The sequence below is a fragment of the Tamandua tetradactyla genome, chromosome 3 (assembly GCF_023851605.1).
Source record: "Tamandua tetradactyla isolate mTamTet1 chromosome 3, mTamTet1.pri, whole genome shotgun sequence".
NCBI lineage: Eukaryota > Metazoa > Chordata > Mammalia > Pilosa > Myrmecophagidae > Tamandua > Tamandua tetradactyla.
In genome coordinates this window covers 28,625,991-28,643,245 of record NC_135329.1, presented here as the reverse complement: position 1 = coordinate 28,643,245, position 17,255 = coordinate 28,625,991, and the positions used below count along the sequence as shown (strand labels likewise).

The following is a 17,255-nucleotide window of genomic DNA, read 5'->3' as shown; positions in this document are numbered from 1 at the left end:
CCTTGTGCAACTCCTGGCCTTGTCTTCTGTCTATCCCTTCTTAGACCCAGGACTCTGTGTTCCTGATATGCAGCTTCTGTATAAGTTCACTGTTCCGTTTTCAGCTCCGTGCCAGTTTGAAAGTATTATGTACCCCAGAAAAACCAGGTTTTAATCCTGATCCCATCTTGTGGGAGTGGCCATTTCTTTGAATCCTGATTCAGTGCTGTAGGTTGGAAAGTTGATGAGAGCATCTCCAGAGAGACCTGATACGCCCAATTGTGGGTGTGGCCTTTGATTAGATGGAGATGTGACCCCACCCATTCCAGGTAGGTCTTGATTTGCTTATTGGTCTCCTTTATAAAATGAAACACTTTGGAGAGAGTCAGAAACGACAGAGAGCCACCAGAACTGATAGAACTAACAGAATAGACAGAGTCCCGGGGAAACCACTGAAGAAGCCTGGAGAAAAAGCTAACAGATGTCACCATGTGCCATTCCAGCTGAGAGAGAAACTCCAAACATCATCGGCCTTCTTGAACCAAGGTTTCTTTTTCTGGATGCCTGAATTTGGACATTTTCATGGCCTTAGAACTGTAAACTTGCAACTTAATAAATTCCCCCTTTTAAAAGCTGTTCCTGTTCTGGTATATCACATTCTGGCAGCTTATAAACTGTAACAAGCTCATAATTTGAATTCCTTATTTTTCAGTCTTGTTTTGTTAGGACCTCAGGGATTTCATCTGTTTTCTTTCTACTTTAGCTGTGCTTTGAGTGGTATGTTTTGTAGTTTATCTAGTACTTACATTTTTACAGTATGAGAATATTTTAAGATTGCAATGCCGGAAGTAGAAGCTTCCAGATTTTTTTTTCTTTTGTTTTTTCCCAATGGAGCAAAGTGCTGGTTCTTGCCTCAAGGCAAGCTTACAACAACCTTATAAAATTTATAGCTTAAAGAATCACTTTTATGGACAAAAAGTCCACAATTCAGAAAAGTTAAGGATGTTGTTCAACATCATACAGATTGTAAGTAGTGAAGTTGAGCGTTGAACCCAGAAACCTTTCCTACTATACCTACTACCACTCCAAGATAATGAGCTAAACCTCTTCAAAATGCTAAGAAACCTTGCCTCTGCAACTACAAGGTGAGAGGCTAGCAATGAAGAGGGCCCTAGAGGTGACTGAGAATGTGATGGGACCTGAGAGACTTTGGACCATGACCTGTAAGCCGCGTTTGGCACCTGTGACCTCACTTCCCAAATACAGCTGAGCCACTGTGCTGCGGAGAAAGCCCAGAGGCAGAGGAGATAAGGAATGCTTGCTGAGCTAAGGCAGCCCTGAATGGGCTTGGGGATGGCGGGCGAGCCCAAATTAAAGATACCCCCATCATGAACATGGATGCCCCCTGCTCATCCTCCAGTCACAGCTTAAACATCGCTTCCTCAAAGAGGTGTTTCTCACCTCCCAGATGAGGTTAGGTCCCTTGTTATATGCCTCCTTATATGCTGTATACACTGGCTTCTCCCTGTTCTTTGCTTTATTGAAAGCACCAAGGAGGGGTGGCACAGAGAAGTACCCCCAAGCCGTAATTGTGAATGAACCTATGGATGGTTTTGTGGTTTGTTAGACAGTATTGGTTCTTCGCCTGCACACAGAATCAGTTGAGGGGCTTTCAGGATGCCAAGCAAGGTCACAGCTCACCTTCAAAAATTCTGTATAATTTCATTGGTGGCGGGGGATGGAAACCTGGGATTTAGGTTTTCGAAAGCATTTTCACATAAATTATCCACTTTGATCCCTATGACTGCCTGACCGATAGAGGTAGTGAGAAATTATTCTCCCAATTTTTATAAGTGAGGAAACTGAGTTGGAGTCGGGGAGAGAGGGACTTTAATTGCCTGCTTAATGGAACGGAGCCAGCTGGTGGCAAAGTCTCCTGAATCCTGGTCGGGTTTTCCTCTCCATGATTCTAGGATTCCAGGTTGCCCTTTTCTGATAGGGCTAGTGTTAGTCTCCTTTTGTGTATGTGGTTTGCATGGGCATATGTGTGTGTGTGTGTGTTTGTGTGTGGGTGCATGCACTTTGGCTGAGGGTGGTATGAGGGGTGGATAACGTGGCAGAAGGAAAGGGATCCAGAAGGATGATATGTGAGGTATGAGTGGTCCTGAGAAATCAAACTTTTCAGCTCTCCTTTGTGTCTTAGGTTGCCAGCAATTTATGAGGAGAGCTTTGCCTGGGATGTTACCAGGATTATGTTCCCTTTCCCATCAAGTAATGCCTTGGGCAAGGCAGGCTAGAATTCCTTGGGGGGCCTTCTGTGCTCTGTTTGACCTCATCCCTTCTATCCACATACTCTCACCCCAGGGAGATCTCAGCCAGAACCATTCTCTGTGGGGTCGCATTTACTGCTGCCTGTGTCCCCCGTGCTGGGTGGGGGGGCCGGCGGTATTGCTTCCATTGGTTGTTGGAGCAGAAGTGCTTTCTAGTCCTTCATTGTCTCCCATTTCACTCCTTGGTGGTATGTCTCAGCCCTCCCTTGCGACTGGGCCTCCTCCCTGTTCTGGCTCCAAGGCCAATTTCATCACTTCACTGTTTACAGCCTTTGCAGGAAATCTGGGAAGACCTAAATCAAGAGAGACTGACACCGACCTTCAGCAAACACCCTCTCAAAAAGCACACAGCTCAGTCATAACTCGCCTCTTCAACTGAGAGCCCCTCAACTTGGTAATCATTAGCAAGCAGGGATTGATAAAGACCCTTTTCTGGGACTTCGTGGGGCAACCCTGTGAAGGAAAATGACAACACGGATCTCAGTTCTCCTCAGGCTAGGAGATTCATAAGTGTTTGGCCCTATTCCCTTGGCTGAAATCTCACCTCCATTACTCATGGCTCTTCCCAGTTCCCCAAGAGGGCTTCACCCCTTTTTAATCCTTTGGACTTCCTGTTCACCAGCACCGAGCCCCGGACTCTGGAGACCCTGATTTACCTTTGTCTGGAATGCTGCAGCAACTTTTCACTCCAGACTGGCTTACGTTAACGAGAACTTGATCCAAAGCAGTTGTGAGGCTTTTATAACCCAAGCCCTTAGAAAGCAGGGGCTCATTATACTCACATTACACCAAGATTGTTCCTTCCTGTCAGAGCGTGGATGAAGAAACAAACATTGAGAAAAACTGGGCTGAGGACACAGAGGCTGTGATTGATTAGGGGATGATTGATTAGACAGGGAGCTATGTTCCGGGCTTATATTGGGCCAAGTGGAGCTGATGGAAAGAGGAGAGAATTTTCCTCCTTCTCTTCACCTCCCATGCCTATTCCTATGCCCACTAGGGAAATCTGATTTAGTGCTGGGCACACCTGCCTTCTGAAATGTTATTAGAGATGGAGAACCAAAGACTGAGTGAGTGGGAAGAGAATTTATAAGTCATATAGTCCAACTCCATCACATTACAAACTTTTGGGGAGACTGAAGTGACCTGTCAGCTACTTAGTGGTTCCTAAATGTCCAGGGATTTTTCTGAGCTCCAGCTCAGAACAACCCCAGCTCAGAAAGGCCAGAGAGCTAGCATGAGACCTTCCCACCCAAGCCTGTTCACAGTTCTTGCCTCCCAGCAGGCTGTCACCTTCTTTGAGGTCAGAAAACCTTCCCTAAGCCTCTTTCATCACAGGGCTGGTCGCATAGTAGAGTGGGTGTTCAATAAAGATGAATTTACTGATCAATTAAGGATTGTATCCTTCATCGTTAGGTTTGCTGCTTTAATTAAGGGCTTATTTTTTTTAAATAAAAGTAAAGATTAATGATTTAAAATACTGTTTATTTGTTCTCAGAGTTCTCCATGACCAGGGAGCACTGGAGAGCATTAACGCATTGAGGATGCAAAGGACTAAAGCAGAAGGGACAGAGCATTAACGCATTGAGGATGCAAAGGACTAAAGCAGAAGGGACTTAAAAATGAACAAATAGGGGCCTAATGTTTGAACTGAAAAGGAATAAACTAGATGAGGTGGGGTGGGTGGAGGAATAAAACACAATTTTGGATCTATCCACCTTCCCTTTCTCAGAACTAGAACAAGGGATATGATGTTCCTTTCCTAGAGTGAAAGGGCTGTGGTTGAGCAGTGGGGAGTGGAAGATTTGATTTTTCTCCATAGATGTCGCGGTTCATTTCTCTATGGCCTACAGTTTTATGGTCATCTAAGATAAGGTCCCGGTTTTTCTCTGTGTCATACATAAAAATCCATGTTATTTAGGACTTTTGACAGGTTTAAATTTGAACACCTGAGCGTAAAATGTTATGGGGTGCCAGGTATCTAGAATGGTTGAAGAAGTCACCATATTATAGGCCATGGGGGTCTGAAGAGATGTTCAGCTTCCAGGAAGGCAGAAATCAGAAAAAGCTTCTGTTACCGTCTTTTTTTCATTCCCTTCATTTCCCCCTTTTGTTGATTTCAGGATAAAGGCTATTATGACAGGAGGGGATGGAAACTTGGAGATCTTGTAAAGCCTGGAAAAAGTCTCTTGGAATAAGCTTGGGATCACATGCTACTCTGGGATTCATGAGAAAATAAGCATCTAAGCTTCTGTGAGCCATACCAGACACCTCAAGAGGTCCCAGCTGTCATGAGGGAGGGTTCTGGTCCCATAATAAAGAAGTCAGCATCAAGGTTTTCTAGTGAAAACACGGTCAGGTCCCACTCTTTTACTGGTGATGGCCACCCAAATCTCAGGCAGTGTGCTGAGAAAAGAACAAATGGTTTCAAAAGCTGGCATTGCAAGCTCAGACCCATAAAGGAGTGGCAACCACTGGAGATCTGAAAGTACTTCTGTTCCTCTCATACCCAAGATCAGAATATTCAACTAAAAGACTTCTATTATTTTTAACCTCTGTGTCCTCCGAGCCATGTAGGAAGTTTGATTGAAGGTACATGTCTTGGCACATTGCTGTGTGTGGCTGCTGACTACGTTGGGGTTGAGTCTGGTTCCTCTCCCGAGGGGTGGAAAATTGCCTGGAGCTGTTAACCAACTGCTAACTCAACTGTGGTCACTGACTATAGCTTTCTTTTGGTTGATGAAAAATGTGTAGTTGATTCGCTCTTTAGCCTTTCTGGGATTGCATTCTTCCAATAAGGGTCAGCAAGGGGGAGAGATTCGAGGAATTGAATAAAAGGTCTTTCTTTGGGAACTTCAAGGAACATATTTTGATGATTATAGTCTGTGGAGTTAAAAGAGTGGGTTTTCAAAACAGCCAATTGGGTCAGTAAAAATAAAGATTTTAGGATTGTTTCAGGAGCTAATGCTATATTTAAAATTGCAGAATAGCTACAGTTTAGAGTTCAAGAATGCTATAATTAAGGTTAAAAATTGTTTTCATTAGAACTCTCCTGCCCCCACCCACTCCCCACAGGCTTCCTTTGTGGGCACATCTACATGGAGTCAGTCTTCCCCTCTCAGCTTGAATGAAATTGGTCCTCCCCTTTCAGATACTCCTGTTTGACAAGTTGCCATTATCTGCTTTCCTGGTTCTGCCTCTTTTTTTCCTTTAACACTTGCTCCCTTTCTGCTTCCCATCCTCAAGTGCCTTCATTCCTAAAACCCACACCCATTAGCTACTCCAGCACAGGCTCCCTCTCTCCACACACTACAGCCATCTGGTCCTCTGAGCCAACCCACTGCCTCCACCCTCCACTGCCTGCCCCTCTGTTCTTGGTAACTACGGAGCTTGTGGGTAAACTCCCTCTTTAAGCTAAACCCTCTTTATCCTAAACAACTTTCCTCCCCTTTCTTGCCTTCCATTTTTCCAATGGGGACACGATTGGCATTTTTGGGAACAATTCTTCACCAGGCGGGATTTACCCATACTACACAAACATTTAGTGTTCCAGCCCTCCCACCAAATGCCAGCAGCAATACCCAGTCATTGTGACAACCCCAAATTCCCCTCTCCCCACATTTCTAAATACTCCCCTCAAGGGTGGTATGGCCTCTGCTAGAACCCAAGCTATTCATTCAACACAACAGATCTCACCCCTCACCCACCCCTTACACACTGGCCTCCTCTGTGGAGACAGCACCTTCCCCACTTTCCTGAACCCCACAGAATTACGCAGGTGGGAGGGGTGGGAATTGCCAGTTTTCTTGATACCTGTCATCACCCCTGGGCCTTTAAGAACCCACCACCTCTGCTTTCACCACTTGAGGTCCATGCCGCCTCTCATGTGGGAACCCCTCTCCCATCCCTGAGCTCCATATTTCTTATGTGTAAAATTGTACGAATACCATCCCCTTCACAGAGCTGCTGTGAAAATTAAGTGAGACGGTATATGAAAAATACCTGGAATATAGTAAATACTTGATAAATGGTAGTAGTCATTTTTATTAGTATGTTTTCTCTCATATTCAAATTACCGCTGTTGTTTATGCCTTTTCCCAACACCTTTCACTCTCAGGACCAATCTCCAACTTGTGAGATGTCTGTTTCTGAAAACATGACCTATGGAACGACGGTTTCAAAACATTCTTTGTGAAAAAGGATTCTTTGGTCAAATAAGTCTGGGAAATGTTGCAAACTATACCATCATCTCAGAGATTCACGTTAACATAGTAAAACATGTTAAAAAGCCATGCAGAAAATAAGCCCATTTAAACTTTTAATCCTGTGTTTCTCAAACTATGTGACCATATAACTCCCTGCCTTTAAACATTTATCTATTAAATCCCGCAGGACTGGAATTCAAAGGCGCATCTATTTGGGGGAACACTGTTCTGGATATATATATATATATATATCACCCAGATTGCGTTCTTTTCATACTGTCTTCTACCATCAACTTTAAGAGAAGCAACATTTATGCTGAAAACCCATTGGTCCTTTAGACCTCAGTACACCTTGACCTCGAATCTTTAGGTCTCTTCTCCAGACTGGTCACAGCTTAGCATACCCACATTCTGGAGCTTATAGCTTATTGCTGTTCCATCTGCCTCGTCTTGATTTTGGTGGACCTCTCTCAGACCACAAGCTCCTTTCTTTCCACGTCCCCCATTTTGTTCCAAATCTCCACTGGACTAAACCTTTACTCTCCCTACTTCACCCAGGATATTAGCTACACTGAACTCCAGGCCAGCCTACGCTTCCAGGGTCAGCTTCACCTTTCCAGAGCCTTGAGCATTCTCTCTTGGCCATTGTACCATTCACTCCTCATCCTGTTTTCTCTGCTGTAAGCCAGGGAAACACAGCACTGTGGGATCAAGTCAGAGAGGGGTGTGGACTTGCCCCTTGCCAAGTTCTACCAGCTGGATGCTCACTTGCTATTCTTTTTCTTTTTCAATTTTTTTAATTGAACATAGTGTTAATATAGAAAATAGAAATGATAAGTTTACTGCCTGATGAAATTCCACACAGTGAACCCACACATATCACCACCGTTCAGATAAAGAACTAGAATATTACCAGCATACCAGCAGCCTTCTTCACGTCCCTTCCAATCACTAACTTCCTCCTCAAAGGTAACTAAACTACTCTCTGGCATTTCATCACTATGTATTAGTTTAACCTGTTTGAATATGATGTAAATGGAATAATATAATACGCATTCCTTTTTTTCCCCTTATCATTACGTTTGTGAGTTTCATTGATGCTGTTGCATCAGTAGTTTGCTTATTTTCATTGGCATATAGTTTTCCATTGTATGATCACAATTTATTCATCCATTCTACTGTCAGTGAATATTTGGATGGTTTTTCGTTGGGGCTATTACAAATGATTAGTCTTCTGTTTTTAAAAGCCTTAAAAGGTTCTTAGACTGCTATTTTTTTCTGCTGGGACAAATGCCTTCTCTGATGCCATGAATAGGGCTGACCACCCATTTGAATTGGGGAAGGGAAAATATTATCCAGTCATACTTGCTTCCTCATATAACTGATCTCAATAAAAGAAATCTTGACTTAATCATCTTTGAAACTTCAGTATCTGCTATGAGCCAAACACATGGTAGTCTAAAGACTATTTCTGAGAGGTCACATAAGCTTTTTTTTTTCTTTAAATTTTAATTTTTTTAAAAATATAACAACAAACAAAAGCAAACATTCTTAACTTTTGAACATTCCATTCTACATTTATAATCAGTAATTCAAAATATCATCACATAGTTGCATATTCATTATCACGATCATTTCTTAGAACATTTGCATCAATTCAGAAAAATAAATAAAAAGACAAAAGAAAAAAATTCATACATACCATACCACTTACCCCTCCCTTTCACTGATCACCAGCATTTCAATCTAAATTTATTTTAACATTTGTTCCCCCATTATTTATTTTTATTCCATATGTTTTACTCGTCTGTTGATAAGGTAGATAAAAGGAGCATCAGACACAAGGTTTTCACAATTACACAGTCACATTCACTTGCTATTCTTGAGTGTCCACTCCCTTCAGCCCACCTCATTCTCCAAAGGTGAGCTCACTTCTTATATTTCTGAAAAGGTTGAAGCCATTTGGTTTAATTTTCTTCACCTTCCCTAACTCAAGATGCTTACACCTCAAACCCAGTGTGGCTGATGGTATGACGAAAAGACTCTATCATGCATTTGGAGTGCAGTTTGGCACTCTATTTCAAAACTTCAAATGAACATAACTTTTGACCCAGCAAGCCCCCTTCTAGGAACTTTTTCGTAAAGAGATCATTATACAACTAGGCAAAAATATGGGCATAAAGAGTATCATTGCATACTATGATAAATCTACAGAAAAATATAAACTGCTTATATGCTCACCTGTAGATGATTGGTTAAATAAATTATTGTAGAGTCCCAAAGAATGATATACAACCATTTAAAAGACTAATGAGAATCTATATTTATTGCCTGGGAAAGATACTTATGTCCAATTGTTGAATTTTTAAAATACCTATGACTGAATAACATAGTATAGTCTTACCTATGTGGAAAAAATCTGTGCAAATATACAAAGAATGATTTCTAGACGAATGTTAATCTAAACCTTGTCATTTATTCTCTCTGAGGGGTAATATTTCATGTGAGTGTTAATTTTCTCTTTTTCTGAATTTTTCTTTTTACAATGAGTATGTCTCATAAAAGATTAAATCCAGCTACTAATGCAGAAGGTCTACGTCTACATCCATTATTTCTCCTTTCTCTTGAGTCTCAATAAAAGAGAATCTGCACTTTCTGAGGCAAATCGCACCTACTTCTACCTCCTCTGTCACTGTGTTCCCTTTATTTTCTCTTCTCTTCTTTCCCTCTACCTTCAAATGAACACAAACTATCCTTACCTTGAAAAATCCTTTGTACCTGACCCTGCTTCTCACTTTAATAACTTGGTGTCTTTTGTCTGAAACTACTTTAACATGAGACCTATCTGTGCCTTTGCTTCAAATCTACCCATTCACTTCTCACCCTTTGCAGTCAGGCTTTCTAGTAATCAAAACAATCCTACACTAACTCTTTAACATTCAACATTATTGATCATTTCCTCCTTGAAACCTCCTCCTCTCAATTTCCATGATATTGCCACCATAGTTAGAGCTTGTCTTTGGCCATTCCTCTTGGTTCTTTCACAAGTTCATTGTCTTCCTCCCACTCCCTAAGAGTAGAGATTTCCCAATGAGGGCTAAAGGCATTAGTGAATGTCTCAAGGGAGAAGTGGCAAATAGGGATTCCCCTGTGCCAAAGGGCAGGACACATCAGATGTTCTCACTCTGACATTAAAGACCTCCCCAGGCTTCTCTCAGCAAATCCTCCACTCAGGGCAAATCTCTCCAGCCACCACCCATAAAACACACTTACATAATGACCTGATGCACAGCTCTCACCAATTCTATTTCCTGCCTCTCCTGGCTGTACCGAGACTGACCCAATTCCAATCTCGTTCACCATTCAACTCTTTCCTGAAGCCTTTCCAATCTGCTCCAACTTGAAATGCTTTCTCCCTCGTACGGATTCTTACTGAATCTATAGTATACACCACTCATTTGTTATTTTTCATCATCTGCTTCAATTATTTGTTCTTTTAGTAAGTGTATATGTCATGTCTGTCTCGAGGGCAGGAACCAACCTTGCTTATCTTTGAACTAGCATGCCTCTTCTTCAAAAGTAGGTACTCAATACATGTTTGCTGACTGAAAAGTTAGGGACAATATCCCAGAATGCCCACATCTTTAGCTTGAGTTCAGATGGAGGCGAAGGTTCTCATCTGAACCTTAAAGGAGATGTTTGCAGCTCCCAACTAGAGATGTTCAGGACACTGTTGGAAATATGGGTCTGTAGCTCAGAGAAATAAACATAGTATCATCAGTCTATAACTACGTGCTAAGAGACTGGATGAGACTGGAGGAGAGATGGCAGAAGAATCAATACCACCCACAATCTCAATCCTTGGAACCTCTCTTATAACACCACTTTCAATCATTTTTAATGATTTGTGCACATATCTTAAGTGTTGTAGTAGAGAGTAAACTCCTTGAGAGAAAGGACAGTGTCCGAGGTCTTCTTTGTATTTTCAGTTGTTCAATAAATGTGGGTAAAAAGAAGCATGAAAAACTCATAATAGAGTCAGAATTTAGAACATAGGTTACCAGTGGATGAGATGGGGATAGGGAATAGGGAGTTAAGGCTTAAAATGTACAAGGTTCCTATTTGGAATGATGGAAATGTTTTGGTGATGGATGGTGGTGATGGCAGCACATGTGTGAATGCAATTAACCAGCACTGAAATATATCTGAATGTGATTAAAAAGGGAAATGTTAGATGGAATATACGGTCACAGAATAAAAATCATTTTAAAAAGTCCACAGAACTTTTATATTTCTTATATTTCTGAAAAGGTTGAAGCCATTTGGTTTAATTTTCTTCACCTTCCCTAACTCAAGATGCTTACACCTCAAACCCAGTGTGGCTGATGGTATGACGAAAAGACTCTATCATGCATTTGGAGTGCAGTTTGGCACTCTATTTCAAAACTTCAAATGAACATAACTTTTGACCCAGCAAGCCCCCTTCTAGGAACTTTTTCGTAAAGAGATCATTATACAACTAGGCAAAAATATGGGCATAAAGAGTATCATTGCATACTATGATAAATCTACAGAAAAATATAAACTGCTTATATGCTCACCTGTAGATGATTGGTTAAATAAATTATTGTATACAATAATTATTGTATACAATAAACACTATACAAACGGCGAACCCTAAGTTAAACCATGGACTATAGTTAATAGTACAATTAGAAAAATGTGCTTTCATCAATTGTAATAAATGTCCCACACCAACGCAAGGTGTGAATAACAGTTCAAGTGGAGGTGAAGGCTGGTACATGGGAATCCTGTACCCTATGCATGACTGTTTTGTAAACCCACAACTTTCCTAACAAAATTGAGAAAAAGAAGCATGAAGCTTTACCGAATCCCTACATAAGGTTCTGGGCATATGAGATCCCTGTCTTTAAGGATTTCAGCTCAGTTGAGGACTCAGATGTGTTCACTCATGGAACATACCTCCTGGATGCCAGGCATAGAGACAAGAGCGAAAACAGTGAAAGGCAGACAGGGTCCCCACCTTCATGAAACTCATGGTCATATATTAGCCTGTGGGCTTTACGGTCTTATTCTGCATCTCTATGCATCCATTCTGCATACGGATGCAGATAGAGATATACAGATAGATATTTCCCACAGAAGGATAAACAGTAGAGTAGACTATTAGAGCTGGAAAGAACCTCAGTTCAACCAGGTCACTTCCAGATAAGAAAACTGAGGCCTGGACGTACCAGTGATTTTATCAAGGCTGTATGGCTGGGCTGTGATGGGGCTAGGCCTGAATTCAGGGCTCCAGGGCTCACAACATGCACCCCTCCCCAAACAAAAGCCCCTCCCCCCAAACACTACTGCTTAATTAAACATAAACATGGGTGGTGTATGTAGAGTGGCTCACTCAGCCATGCTGCCAATGCTAATACCCAGAGCAGATGCCTGCTCTTTCTCCAACACTACCAAGAAATCTACCAACATCTTCTGAGAAGCAGGATGCTTTTTCCTCTCTCTCCAATTAACTTTAGGGTGTGAGACTTCAATTATTAAAATGACCCCAGCTGGCTGGCGTGGTGACCTTTGGTGCTCGTGTGCCTAAGGGTTTGCAGCTGCTCTCTGACATCTGCTATCCAGCATCCAGCTCCCGGGGCTTCCTCTGGATCCTCCCTGAACCGGGCCATTTGGTGGCTCGTTTCTACATCTTTCCATTCCAGCTCCTTTTCTTCTTTAGCCTCAGGTTCCCTCTAGTGCCCCAGGATCTAGGGATGGAGGTCCAGCTTTCAAAGGAGATCACGGGGCCGCTCAAGAGTGACATAATGCACTCCCAGCCAGGCCATGTGAGGTAGATTTTTCTTGGGATCATGTTGCAGTATTTTTTGCAGTCCCTCCTCTCCCTGCCCGCCCGTGCTCACGGGATGTGGGTTCTGTACACTGACTACCCGGAGGGGTTGTTCCACCCAGTTTGGAGCTCAGTGGGGTGTGGCTCTGCCCTGTTTATGGCAGCCAAGGGCAAGCCTCTCAGGGGCAAGGAGGGGCCCAAGAAGCAGGCTTGCATCCAACCATCTCCACCAAGGCACTTCCTCTCTCCAAGTGGTACTCTAGCCCAGGTCTCCTGGGTGGGGTCACAACACATCAGAGCAAAAACGGGCCTCAGAGACCACCCAGGAGGCAAACCCAGCCCAGGGAGGGAAAGTGATTTGACCACAGCCCCCACAGGGCCAGAATGACAGCCCATGTCTTTGACTCTCAATTGAGTGATCTTTGCAATGTACCGAGCTGCTTCTTGAGGGGGTGGCAGCTTTGCATTAACTGGGAGGGTTCCCTTATCAGGCTCTGCTCGCTCACAGGAGGTGTGCAAACAATTTCATGGGTGGCTGTTAATGGCTCAGACATGCCACCAAATGGCTCCGAGGTGGGCCCATCACTGGGGAGTTGGTCCCAGCTGTGGGTGAGAGGCACCTGTGAGAGGGGCCGCAGTCAGCCAGGTGCTCAGTTGCGACAAAAGAGAGGGCTGCCTGGAGGCCAGCTAGCTGGCCGGAAGCTTGGAAACGCAGTGTGGCTCGAGGCAGTAGGCTGTAGGTGGGCAGCCTTCCTCCGCAAGCGAGTTTTCTGGTTTTAAGAACGGTCCCCACCTACACTCCTCTCTTCCATAAAGCATAACATCACAGTATTTGCTTTGAGCAAGGAACCGTGAATCTTTGCCAGCAGATGCAAATCTGCAGATCGGTGGGGCCTTTCAAAGAGCGCCTGTAGCTGGCTTCCTCTGGGGAAGGGCTGCGCTGGAAGAGTTTCCCTGCCCTGCCAGGCACTTTATTTTTTTCCATGGGGGTGGAAAAAAAAAAAACAAACCCTGATTCTTCACACTCCACTGTTTCTGAATGCCAAATATTTGCTGTCTGCTCTGCTGTTTCCATCTCAGGTAGAGGCAGCAGGGTTTCTGGCTGGCAGGGAGGACCACTGGAAGAGTCCCTAGCAGGGAAAGTGTGTTTTGCCTTCCCGGGCTTTCTTTGTAGCCTCAGTCCCTGGGATATTAAGGTGGATAGCTGAAGGTCTCCTGGCTTCTAGAGAAAGAATACATGAGTCTGCCCTGAAGTGAACCCAGAATCCCACCCTGGAAGGTTGCGGGTCTTTTGGGTCACAGAGCAGGGGAAAAGGAGGTGAGAAGGGCAGGGCTTGGCCTCCTTTTGGGAGCCCATGAGCCTCCCAGCCAGCAGACAAGGAAGAACCTGGAAGCAGACAAAACATTTCAGGGTGTCCTCCGGTACTCTCTGGAATATTCATTCACACCAGCTCTTTTCCCCTCTATTCAGAGGAATGGAATAGCCTCGCTGAGTTTCAGAAAGGTACATCCCTGTGTGTTATTAACACACTTCAGTTTCAGAGGATTTCAGCCCTGCCTGTCTTTCCCTCACTGTTTTCTCTTTCAGTATTTTTCTGGAATGTTGGCCGAGCCAGAACCACTCCGAGAATGAGTACTACTTCAGCATTACCGTTAAGCTGCAGAGCAGCGTGGGCCCTGAAGCCTATGGCCAGATGTGGTCTAAGATCTTTCTGGAGGCTTCTGGGCAATGACCTTCACCCAGGGCCTACTGACTGGTGCACATACAGCTCCAAAAATGAGATAGCTAAAATCAGGAGCTGAGTGGGTGAGGCTCCTCTCTGACTGCCAAGGGAACTCCCTGGGGTTGAGTAGGATTTGCTTGGCTCATCCCAGGCAGTCCATGAGATGGGGAAGCCATCCGAAAGCACAGACAGAAGGGGCCAGCCATCAGAGAGAAGGAAGCAACAGAGGCAGGGGTATATTAGGAAGCACTCTGGATCGAAGTTGGGAGTCCTGGGCTCAAGTCACTTCTCTTGTCCATAAGACCAGCTACATAATTTGCAGGGCCCAGTGCAAAATGGAAATGCAGGGTCTTCTTGTTACAAAAAATTATTAAAAATTTCAAGACAACGACAGCAGAGCATTAAGCCAAGCACAGGGTTATTCTAAGTATGGGATCCTGTGTGACGGCAGGGGTTACATCTCCAGGAAGCTGACCTTGCCTATCCAGGCCTCTCAACTATACAATGTGGAGCTGGGATTCAATCAGGGATTTGACTGTGGAACCCTTTCTTCAAACGAACCCTGAGACCCTTAAATGGAAAAGAGACAATCAGAGCTGCTATGGTTGAAGAAGGATGAGAAGTTTTAGTCACACCTCTTTCTCTCTCCATGCTTTCATTTTTCAATAACACCTGAGAGTATAGTTTAAAGCCCTGCAGATGAATGCAAAGGTCCTTCTCCATTCCAACACTCAAGAAGTCAAGGAGGTGGTGAGCTTCCCATTGTAGGAACATAAGCAACTGTCAGGGATGCTATGGAAGGATTATAGAAAGGCATGGAAGAAAGCATGAAAAAATCTCAAAGCTCACCCCTGACTCTCACAATCACTTCAACACTTGCCTCACCATAGCCTCAGAATGGGTTTGCAGACCAAGAGTACTCTCTCCTGGGCCTCATCAAAAGCCAGGTCCAGGAACAGCCCCATGGGACCAAGTCTGGGTCTTGATTCTTTCCCCAAAATTGGCTGTAAGGTCCATCATGGTTATGACTTGCATTCTCCAGGGAGAGTCCAGTCCTGGGCCACAGGTCTTCCCCAGCTGTTTTGATCTGAGATGCTCAGTGGAAAGGTCAGCCAAGGTTCAAAGGTTGGGAATGGCTGTGCCCAGGCTGAGGGACTCTGGCACAGCAGGTCTCTCCTGGAGAAGGAGTTGAAGTTCCTTGAAGAGTATCCTGAGCCTGGTTGTGGGCAGAGGGCTGGGTGCTGGCTGCAGGAGACCTGTCCATCGGGGGACAGAGGTGTGGTGTGTCTGTGTCTGCTTTACCCACTGCTAGAAGGCAGACCTGCTGATAGCTTTCCACTCTGCATTGACTGGTTAAAGGCATCGCCAACTTCTCCGGAATTTAAAATTGCTTTTGAGAGCAGAGCAATGGACTGTGAGAAAAGGGCTGTGGAGGTGTGTGTGTGTGAACTTTCCTACTCTTCCTCTCTCTTCCTTCTTGACTTCAGGGCCCTTTGCTCTCCATAACTTTCGAAGGAGGATTTAAAAGGCAGGGAGAGGATCCCTGAACTCCTTCCCTGGGTCCTCCCCTCCTCTTAGTCCGCTCTCAGGGAAAGGCTCCCCCCGCCCCCACCCCACCCCACCCCGGTGTCCTGGTCAGGTGTGAGGACAGTCCGCCGGGGTCTCACCCTCCCAACTCCATCCCCGGGCCCGCGCGAGGCTTACCTTTCATGGTTTCTTCTGCTGGGGCCTCGCTGTAGTTGGGGGGGACCCGCTGAAGACCCCTCGAACTGAGGGAGTGTCCCGGGGTGACGCCTGCGGGTCTTTAAAAGGCGCCGGCTCGCCGCCCCCTCAGCGCTGCCCCCGCGGGAGTGGGGCTGGACGCCAGCGCCGGGCTGGAGCGGGCCCCGGCGCGGAAGGCGGCGGGCGGAGGGGAGGGTCGCGCGGGCTCTGGCCGCCTGGGGGCGCCCCAGCCGGGCGCCTAGCGCGGGGCCCCGCCGCCCTCGGCGCGCATCCGGCCGCCCGGAGCCCCGCGGCAGGCGCTCGCTCCCGCCCGCGGCCAGCGGTCCGGAGTCTGGTCCCGGCCTCGCTCGCCTCACGCTTCCTCCCTCTCCTCTCCTCTCCTCCCTCCCTCGTCACTTCTTGGGCCCCGGCCCAGATCAACTTCCTTGGTATTTTCAAAACTGCCGCGGCCAGGCCTGTGTGTCGCCGCCGGGTCCCGCCCGCGCCCACGCGCCCCTCCGCGCCCCCGCACTCGGAGCCGCCCCGCGCAGACGCCCCGCTCCCCCGGCCCTTCCCTCTCCGCGCCGGCAAACCTGGCAGCGGCCCTGCAGGACGCGGCTGCGACGCGGGGCAGGGGGAGGACACGGGAGAAAGGGTCTTAGAGGCGGCTTAGAAGACCAGGTCCGCCTCGGTGGCCGCGGAGGGCGGGGGGTGGGGGCGGATTTTAGCCCTGGACGTTTTTCTCACCCATCTAAGGGGTAAAGGGACCGAGAGAAGGAAGGACACCTCGGTTCCAGTCCCAAATCCAACCGTCCCGATTTGCCTGGGACTGTCCCAGTTTTAGTTAGCACTTCGGTCCCGCATCCCAGGTTGGTCACCTAGCTGGGTGACCTGGGGCAGCCATTTCACATTTCCACGGCTTGCTTTTCTAAATGAGAGTGTTGGGCCAGAAGTGCCTCCAAATTCTATGATATGCCCCTGGAAGGGTCTTAGGTGTTGGGGGGAAAATGGTTACAGGCCTCTCAGACAGCAGACTTTAAGCAAGGAATTGTTACTTATCTCTGTAAGCTCATGGTGTCTCTTCACTGAGCAAACATTTACGCAGTACCTAGCATGTACCAGGCTCTGTCCTAAGGTCTGGGGACTGACGAACAAATCAGACATGGTCTCTGTCCTCCTGGAGTTTCAGTCTAGGAGAAAAGCCAACAATTAAAAAGACTGAAATGGGATGAGTGTTATGATAAGAAAATTCGGGGAGAAAAAGCACCTCAAAGAAGAGCAACCCAACCTGGTCTCTTTTCCCAGGATCCTTTTGATCACTACTGTCAATCTCTTCCACACTCTCACACCCACTCCCCACACTCTCACACCCACTCCCATTTAACAGCTAGAGTAAATAAAGTAGGGGAGGCCCCGGGTGAAGAGAAACTGTCTTCAGAGAATGGGCTGAGGACAAGAATCT

At 45.8% G+C, this 17,255-nt stretch overlaps 1 protein-coding gene across 3 annotated transcripts in view; it reads right to left on the bottom strand.

Moving 5' to 3' along the window:
- SCARA3 (scavenger receptor class A member 3) overlaps positions 1–15,963 on the bottom strand; it is a 39,666-nt gene extending 23,703 nt beyond the window's left edge. For 2 of the 3 annotated variants that reach the window (XM_077152863.1, XM_077152864.1), the window contains exon 1: positions 15,797–15,963. In XM_077152863.1, the coding sequence (XP_077008978.1) occupies positions 15,797–15,803 (7 nt within the window). In that variant the 5' untranslated portion in view covers positions 15,804–15,963. The remainder of the gene's footprint in view (positions 1–15,796) is intronic. The other variant, XM_077152865.1, reaches the window with a different exon arrangement.
- Positions 15,964–17,255: the final 1,292 nt, after the last annotated feature.